The sequence below is a fragment of the Haematobia irritans genome, chromosome 3 (genome assembly GCF_050003625.1).
Source record: "Haematobia irritans isolate KBUSLIRL chromosome 3, ASM5000362v1, whole genome shotgun sequence".
NCBI lineage: Eukaryota > Metazoa > Arthropoda > Insecta > Diptera > Muscidae > Haematobia > Haematobia irritans.
The window spans coordinates 171,894,739-171,904,718 of NC_134399.1; the positions used below are offsets into that span (position 1 = coordinate 171,894,739).

The 9,980-nt window shown below is 37.3% G+C and overlaps 1 protein-coding gene across 1 annotated transcript in view; it reads left to right on the top strand.

Moving 5' to 3' along the window:
- The window catches only part of r (carbamoyl-phosphate synthetase 2, aspartate transcarbamylase, and dihydroorotase rudimentary), a 46,866-nt gene that overhangs the window by 8,867 nt on the left and 28,019 nt on the right, over positions 1-9,980 (top strand). The window contains exons 2-4 of the mRNA XM_075298284.1: positions 2,799-3,814; positions 3,877-6,872; positions 6,935-7,039. Coding sequence (XP_075154399.1) covers positions 2,833-3,814; positions 3,877-6,872; positions 6,935-7,039 — 4,083 coding nt within the window. The 5' untranslated portion in view covers positions 2,799-2,832. The remainder of the gene's footprint in view (positions 1-2,798; positions 3,815-3,876; positions 6,873-6,934; positions 7,040-9,980) is intronic.

The window sequence follows — 9,980 nt, forward strand, 5'->3', positions numbered from 1 at the left end:
ACTTTAATTGGAAACATTTTCGTGAAACTTTTTTCTGTGTACCCTGTTCAAATGCTTGTGTTGAAAGAGCGTTTTCAATGTTCGACATAGCTAAAAATAAAATAAACTAACTCTGACAGCTGAAAGTGTTTCAAAGGTTAAATATTCCTTCAAAGATGGGTGTCATAATTGGACACCTACACTGAAAAAAAATATTTACGTGGTATTAAATATTATGTAAGGACACATTTCTTTAAAATAATAATGCTTTTGTTTTATTAAATTTAATCATGCATTTTGGAAATTTTCGTCCCACCATTAAAGTCGCATGTCTTTGATTCAGGAATTAAGAAAACATTTTTTATTTGGAATTTTTTGGAAATTTAAACTGTACACACAAAAAACAAATGTTTTTCTGATTCAATCATGAAATGTCTTCAATCACAGAAATTATAGTATCAATTAAAAAATTAATTGAAGGCCAATTAAACAATTAATTGATCCAATTAAAAAATTAATTGATACTATTAATTTTTGTGATTGGGTTTTGTTTCAATTAAAAAATTTGTTGAATCAATTAAATTTTTTAATTGAATATTTTTTAAAACTCAATAAAAATTTTAATTGGAAAAATTTTCGTAAAATTTTTTTTTGTGTACGTGAATTGCTTTATTAATATATCGCAAAAAGAGAATGAAATTTCCATAAATGAAATCTGTATCCTAATTTTAATTTGATTGATCTTAGAAGCCGCATCTTTGGCTCGGAATCAATACCAAAATCCTTAAGGGTTGGTTAAAATCTTTGGATCCAAGTAAACTTTTTTTTGAGTGTACAAGAGAAACGATAACATAAGATTTAGAAATTATTGACTCTTTTGGCGAATAATGTATACAATTACTGAATTTTTTGTTGTTTATTTATCTAATTTATCAACCGAATCTTCACTTAAATTAATTTGATTTAAAACATTTATACATATATCGAATTATTTTGCTTTTTAAATTGATATACTTATTGTATTATTATATTTTGTTAAATTAAAATTTTCATTAAAAAAAAAAAAAAACATTTTGTACCTATATACATTCCTAAAAAGTTTTAAGGGGTTTTCAAAACAATCTATCTCTACAATCTAATCTTTAGGATGTTCAATTTACAAAATGTTAAGGACAAATTTCTTTAAAATAATGAAATTTTAATTAAATTAAAGTTTATAATATTTGCTTCAAAAATGCTTTTATTAAATTTATTTAAAGTCGTATATGAACTAAGCCAAATTTTCCTTAAAGTAAAGAAGCACATTTTTGGTTTAAATAAATCGTCCTTAAATTAATTGAAATATTAAATCTTTAGATTTGAAATAAAAAATGCTTCAAATATAGGATAAATAAGTCTTATCAGATTTAGCATCTTTGGTTTAAAGTTTTTTTTAGAATTAAGAACACATTTTTTACTTTGAAGTATCTTATATAATTTGGATTTTGAAACTGGCATTTGTTTGTACGTGAATGGGTTTATTAATATACCGCGAAAAGAAAATTTGATAAGTGAAATCTGTGTCCTAATTTTAATTTTATTGATCCTAGATTTAAAGCCAGATAAGTCGCTATAAAATGTATTTATATTAAAAAATCTTCAACTTTGGCTCGGAATCAATACCAAAATCCTTAAGAGAAAGTCAAAATCTTTGGATTCAAGTAAACTTTTTTTGGGTGTATGCTTCTATGACCGGTTTATCAAAACAGCGCTTCGATCGCGACGACGGTAATACCAAAACGGTGCGGTCATTGTGTGAAATCTATTGGATTGACATTTGTTTTCTTTCCAGAAGAGCCCTTTTCTTCCTCTTGTGTTTCCTACTCACTGTTTCTTAATGTATAGTGTATTTATTGGCTAGTATCACTATTTTTTTTTTGTTGTTTCTTTGTACTTTAAACAAAATGCATCGATTTTACACCGTTCTGCCATACAAATATTTCTTGCTGTACCTAAAATCTTATATTTACGGTATTGTGACCTGCTAAGTCATCTAACCGAGGGTTTGTGCATTAGCTAGATAAGTTGGTAAATTGTAGTATAGGCATAAACCAATCATACATGTACCTTGAGGCTTCTGCAACAGATGGCGCCCAAAATTGCTGCGTTGGAGAGTCATTTCTAACACAAATTACCAACAATCACTTCAACAAAGGGGAAAAACCCATAAAAGTTAAAGATATATTCGTAGCACTACCAAAACTTAAGGCTTATTTTGCCCGACAGAGGGCGGATTGCTCGCCATATATCGTATACATCCATACAATTACATATAGGCAACGAAACATTTTCACAACAATTTCATTATATTTACGAATTTGTTTCGTTGGTTCAATTTGACTCAGTCAGTAAGTCGAACCCAGTTTCACAGGCTACTCGCAATGGAGAACAAGATTTTGATAGTCCTACTGGATAGTTACTTGTCGCAGCGTATCTGACATTTATCACCCCGTAATCAAGGAACTTTTGCCTTGTCCGGCTAAACTCTGATTCGTGCATGTCTTAGGTTAGGTATAGTGCCATCCCGATATTTCAAGCTTATATACTGTTCTCTCTCATCAATGAGTGCTGCCCGATTCTATGTTTAGATCAATGACAAGAGACCTCTTTTTTTTAGCCAAGTACGAACAGCGTTCCGAATTGCGGTGAAACCACTTAGGGAAGCTTTAGTCGGGCATACTAATCATTGCACCACGGTGGCTCCCCGTACTCTTCATTCCAAACAAGTCAAGGCTTATGCTCTTCTAAAATTTATTAAAATTTTCTCTTTTCATTTTCAGATAAATTCCGCATTTGCAAATAAATTTCGCCATAATGTCTTCACCCAATTGTTATTTGGTCCTCGAAGATTCTACCATCTTACCAGGTCAAGCATTCGGTGCTAAGGCAACTGTAGATGGTGAGGTGGTCTTTCAAACTGGTATGGTGGGATATCCTGAATCAATGACAGATCGTTCATATCGGGCTCAGATATTGGTTCTTACCTACCCGCTCATCGGTAACTATGGCATTCCAAACTCCGAGGAAAAAGATGAGTATGGTCTTCCGAAGCATTTTGAATGGTTGGAGGGTATAACGGTAGCGGCTTTAGTAGTTGGAGAGATATGTGAAAAACCATCACATTGGAGAGCTAAAGAAACATTATCCAAATGGATGGAATCGCATGGGATTCCTGGCATCAGTGGTATTGATACTCGGGCATTGACTAAGAAAATACGTGAGAATGGTTCTATATTGGGTCGTATAGTTTATGAGTTTCCCGATAGATTGGATGAATTGAGCTTTTCCGATCCGAATATTCGAAATTTAGTGGCAGAATGTTCGGTTAAAAAACCAATGGTATTCAATGAAGAAGGATCTCCAAGGATATGTGCTATAGATTGTGGATTAAAACTGAACCAAATCAAATGCTTTGTGAAGCGAGGTGCCCGCGTTGAATTGGTTCCTTGGAATCATCCATTGGATGAGAATTCCTTTGATGGTCTATTCATTTCCAATGGTCCTGGTGATCCTGTGATTTGTAAAGATACTGTGGTACAGATACAAAAAGTTTTGCAATCCGGTAAAAAACCAATATTTGGCATATGTTTGGGTCATCAATTACTCTCCACGGCCATTGGATGCAAGACATATAAAATGAAATATGGTAATCGTGGGCATAATTTACCCTGTGTTCATCATGGTAGTGGTCGTTGCTTTATGACCTCGCAGAATCATGGATTTGCTGTGGATACGGATACATTGCCAATGGAATGGGAACCACTATTCACAAATGCCAATGATAATACCAATGAAGGTAAGTATTTCCCCGAAGCCTTTTTAGCAGTTCGTGTAATCGTGGTTTATTTGCCTTCATAGGTATAATTCATAAGGTAAAACCTTATTTTTCGGTACAATTCCATCCTGAGCATACCGCTGGTCCTGAAGATCTGGAATTACTTTTTGACATATTTTTGGAAGCTGTACGAACCCAAGGTCAGAGAGATGCGTTGAGTTTACGCCAGAATTTAATAGAACGTTTGATGTATACACCCAAACCGGAATCTTTGTTGGAGAAAAGACCCCGCAAAGTCTTGATTTTGGGGTCAGGCGGATTGTCTATTGGTCAAGCTGGAGAATTTGATTACTCCGGCTCGCAAGCCATTAAAGCCATGAAAGAAGAGAAAATTCAAACCGTTCTCATTAATCCTAATATAGCTACGGTACAGACCTCCAAAGGCTTGGCGGATAAATGTTATTTCCTACCCTTAACACCGGAATATGTGGAACAGGTTATCAAGGCTGAACGTCCTAATGGAGTTCTGCTGACTTTTGGTGGTCAAACAGCATTGAATTGTGGAGTAGAATTGGAACGTTCAGGTGTATTCTCCAAATACAATGTCAAGATATTGGGTACTCCCATTAGTTCCATTATCGAAACGGAAGATCGAAAAATCTTTGCCGAAAGGGTTAATGAAATTGGAGAACAAGTGGCCCCTTCGGAGGCGGTTTATTCGGTGGAGGAAGCTTTGAAAGCTGCCAAACGTATTGGCTATCCGGTAATGGCAAGAGCAGCTTTTTCTTTAGGAGGCTTGGGATCAGGATTTGCTGACAGTGAGGAAGAATTGGAAACTTTGGCTCGTCAAGCTTTAGCCCATTCCTCCCAATTGATTATTGATAAATCCCTCAAGGGATGGAAGGAAGTGGAATATGAAGTGGTGCGCGATGCCTTTGACAATTGTATAACTGTGTGTAATATGGAAAATCTAGATCCTTTGGGCATTCATACAGGAGAAAGTATTGTAGTGGCTCCCTCGCAGACTCTAAATAATCGGGAATATAATATGCTTAGATCCACAGCTCTGAAAGTCATACGCCATTTTGGTGTGGTGGGTGAATGTAACATCCAATATGCCTTGAATCCCCATTCCGAAGAGTATTACATCATTGAAGTAAATGCGAGACTTTCGCGTAGCTCAGCCTTAGCTAGTAAAGCTACCGGTTACCCATTAGCTTATGTTGCTGCCAAATTGTCACTAGGTGTCGCTTTGCCATCTATCAAAAATTCCGTTACTGGTGTTACAACGGCCTGTTTCGAGCCCTCTTTGGATTATTGTGTGGTGAAAATACCACGCTGGGATTTATCGAAATTTATACGAGTTAGTAAAAATATTGGAAGTTCTATGAAAAGTGTGGGTGAAGTTATGGCCATAGGAAGGAATTTTGAGGAAGCCTTCCAAAAAGCCTTGAGAATGGTAGATCATTCGGTAACCGGTTTCGATCCCTACCTACATAAGGTCAACAATGAAGAACTGAAGGAGCCCACCGACAAAAGGCCTTTCATTTTGGCGGCCGCCTTGAAAGCCAACTATACCGTTGACCAATTACATTCGCTGACCAAGATTGATCGTTGGTTCTTGAATAAAATGAAAAATATCATCGAGTTCTATAACGAATTGGAGCAATCGGGAAGTTCTTTAACTACCAATCAATTGTGGAAAGCCAAGCGCATGGGTTTCTCGGATAAACAATTAGCGGAGGCTATAAAAGTTACCGAATTGGCCATACGTCAGCAGAGAAAAGAGGCCGGCATTATTCCCTATGTCAAACAAATCGATACTGTGGCCGGAGAATGGCCAGCGGCCACCAATTATCTTTATCTCACCTATAATGCTTCCGAGTATGATATTGATTTTCCTGGTGGCTTTACCATTGTGGTCGGATCTGGAGTGTATCGTATAGGCTCATCGGTGGAATTTGATTGGTGTGCAGTGGGTTGCCTTCGTGAGTTACGAAATCTGGGAAAGTCGACAATTATGATTAACTACAATCCCGAAACTGTATCCACCGATTACGATATGTGTGATCGTTTATATTTCGAAGAGATCAGTTTTGAGGTGGTCATGGATATATATGAGCTTGAACATTCCGAAGGTATAATCCTCTCCATGGGTGGTCAATTGCCCAATAACATAGCCATGGATTTACATCGTCAACAGGCCAAGGTTTTGGGTACCTCTCCTGAGTCCATAGATTCCGCCGAAAATCGTTTCAAATTCTCTCGCATGTTGGATCGTAAGGGAATTTTACAGCCACGTTGGAAAGAGCTAACCAATCATGAGAGTGCCATTAAATTTTGTGAAGAAGTGGGATATCCTTGCTTAGTACGACCCTCTTATGTTCTCTCTGGCGCTGCCATGAATGTTGCATATTCGGATCAAGATCTTTTGACATATCTCAGTGCTGCCTCTCAGGTTAGCAAAGAACATCCAGTGGTCATATCGAAATTCCTTACCGAAGCCAAGGAAATTGATGTTGATGCTGTTGCGGCAGATGGTGAGATTCTTTGTATGGCCGTATCCGAACATGTTGAGAATGCTGGTGTCCATTCGGGAGATGCTACTCTAGTAACTCCACCTCAAGATTTAAATGCTGAAACTCTAGATAATATCAAGAGAATAACCAGTGATCTAGCTGGTCTATTGGATGTTACGGGACCCTTTAATATGCAAATTATTGCCAAAAATAATGAACTTAAGGTTATTGAATGTAATGTTCGTGTTTCTCGTTCTTTCCCCTTTGTGTCGAAGACTTTGAATCACGATTTTGTGGCAACTGCTACCAGAGCCATTATGGGTTTACCTGTGGAACCCGTCGATGTGCTTCATGGTGTCGGAAAGGTTGGTGTTAAAGTGCCACAATTTAGTTTTTCACGTTTGGCTGGAGCTGATGTTCAATTGGGTGTTGAGATGGCTTCTACTGGGGAAGTGGCTTGTTTTGGTGATAATCGTTACGAAGCCTATTTGAAGGGTATGATGTCTACCGGTTTCCAGATACCGAAAAGGGCTATACTATTATCCATTGGAAGTTTTAAGGTAAGTGACATTGATTTTGCAATGTTGAAATTATTTTTGATGAAATTTCTTTTTTAATTCAGCATAAAATGGAACTTTTACCTTCAATTCGAGATTTAGCTAAAATGGGTTATAAACTTTATGCTTCCATGGGTACTGGAGACTTTTATGTGGAACATGGTGTTAAGGTGAGTGTGATTAAAACTAAGAAAATAAGTAAAACAATATGGCAAGGTACGAAAGAAGGCTAGACCAAAGATAATTGAGTATAACAAGATTAAGCATTGTGCTCTTATAAAGATAAAACAAATGTCAAGGTGTAGGGGGCTATGACAAAAATATTGTTTTATTTGTCAATTTTTTCCAAAGCAGCTCTGCCCAGGAATAAATTTAAAACGGCAATATTCACATAAAACCATATTGAATATTGGCTTTAAAATACACATACGTTTTATTTTAGTTTTCTACAATCGTTTTGGTACTAATTTTGTGGGTTTTTATTCTGAAATTTATGAAAAACACAAATGTTATGATATTTTCCGACGCAAACGGCAGTACATTTGAGAGACACGTCGACGCAAACTTTATGATATTTTGTTGGCAGAGTCCTCTGGTGCTTCAGTTTTGCTATGACAAGACTGCATCTTCTTCTCAATTATCTTTGGCTAGACACTGATTGGTCATTGCAAAAATAATACGCCAGATGTCACTACTAGTAGGATTGTCATAAAGTTTGCGTTGTAAATAAAGTAAAACGATATGGCAACGTAGGAAAGGAAGGCTAGACAGTGATTGGTCATTGCGAAAATAAAGGGCCAGATGTCACTACTAGTAGGATTGTTATTGTCAGTTTTCTTTAGTGCGGCTTGCGGGTTGCTTGAATTAAAAAAGGAATGATCTGATATCAGAAACAGCGATTCTTAGGATAATGTTGACAAAAGTACTATTGAATGCTCATTACTCCTACGAAGTCGAAGCAGAGGCTTGTATAATTGACTGCTAAGCTAAAGGTTATCGAATGTGACGCCGAGAATCTAGGGAAATTTTGCAATCTGCAAACTGACACCTCTAAAGCGTAACATTTTTGAAGTTATACGAACTCAGAACGATTTGACCTACGAGCGCTATTTCTGTTGTTTAAAGCAAATTAAAAGATTCATCTCTGAATTAAATCGTGAACATATTACAACAATTATTTTTTACATCTTTCCACGTGGATTAACTCAACAATAGTGCATCAATGAGGACGTAGTTTATCCAAGACGAAGAACTTCGTTAAGTTTGTTCAAAATCAGTTATTGGAAATTATTGATGCTGTGCGACTGATAAGATTGAGACAAGGGTTTAGCAAGGACCAGCATTCAATATTTCATGAACATTTGATCGTTAAACAAACTTGATCGCTTTGGATCCTACACAAATTGTCAATCGCTCAAAAAAAAAAAGGATCGTGTCGATTGGTCGAAAGAAATGCTCCAAAAATATGATCGCGGTGCTACGAAACACGTCTATGACTTCGTGACAGGTGATGAATCCATTTTAGGTACGAGCCCGAAAGTAAATAGTAGTCGACTGTGACGCCAATTCCAATAAAATTAGCAAATTATCGCCTGTTTTCTTTGGAAAAAAGTGAACATGTGGAAATCGTATCACTAAACAACTCAAAAACATTCAATTTTGAGTGGTAAACGATCGTTTGTTTGCCAGTTGTCTTCCAAAAAATTAGAAAACCAACCATTGACGAAGGATCGCGCAGCGCTCAAAACATCGATTTGATGGGCCATCAGCTGTATAGTAGAGGTGAGCACGTGGGTAATAGTTTGCTCACGTACACTCACGACAGAGAAATGTCGTGACTCACAAAAAACCTCGTGACTCACGAATAATTTTATGAGTGATTTACCTATAGAATATGGCTAAAATGAAGTGCGTTATAAAACTCTTTCCACCTAGTCACTAAAATTATAAATGAATTCAACTCGTAAGTATTTTATGTTCGTAAGCGGGATTATTTTCGTGAGCGTGTTTTTTCCGAAATTCTTTACTCACGCACACTCAGGAAGATATTATTTTCGTGACTCACGCTCACGCACGACATTTGGTTGGTTAATCACGCTCATGCACACTCACGCCGTTGCCGTCAGCATGACTCACGCTTGAGTCACGACAGTTTCGTATCACATGCACATCTCTACTGTATAGTCCTGACTTGACACCGAATAACTTCTTGCTAGGAGCTAGAAAACTCATCCCCGAATCGAGTGGTCGTTGAGAAGAGAGTTGAGAGCGGCGTGCAGGATTCACCCTTACTCGAGGACTTGTATGGATTCATTTGCGGAAATTCTCTACCAGACAATTAATACAAACACAAGTCAAATCCGGGTATTTAGGTATTACTTTTATTGAAATTCCGCCTTTGGAACCTACGCTTGGGTTCAATTGTGGCGTGTTGATCCGACGACCGGAAATGTAATGAATGACCCTCCTCCTTGTCACTCTATCATCCAGAGAAAATATGATAAACTTATCTTAACTTAAGTCTAAGTGTAACGTGGTTTTATCGACGTCTGAGGTAGAGCAGTGGTCGTCCAGGATCAACTTTAAGGATCCACGAACCTTAAATTAAGAACACACGATTTGGTGGTATTTATATAATAACAATACACGCTTTATTTATTTGACCTTACATACGTATTTGTCACGCAATGTATGCTGGGAAGTCGGTGGTTTATTTTGTGGCCTCTCAGTAAAGGTGTCGGCGGATCGTTTATTGACGATTTGGCTGTTGACGATCTTGTTCGGCTGAAGCGAAGCTATTCAGGAGAATAAGGCTTCGATTCTTCGTCGTCGGTGATTTTTTTCCGGTGTTGATAATTCTGTGTTGATGGTTCGGTTTTTGTTGATTCGGATGATTCGTTGATAAGCCGTCGGTGGCTGGTCGGTGTTGATGATTCGGGTGATGCGGCGATGGTACCTATTCAGTGTTTATTATGTGGTCTCTTAATAAAGTTGTCGGCAGATCGGTTGTTGGCGATCTGGTTTGACTCAAGCGAAGCTATTCGGGAAAATAAAGCTTTGATTCTATTGATTCGATTCGTTGATACGGTGTCGACGACTGTTCGGTGTCGC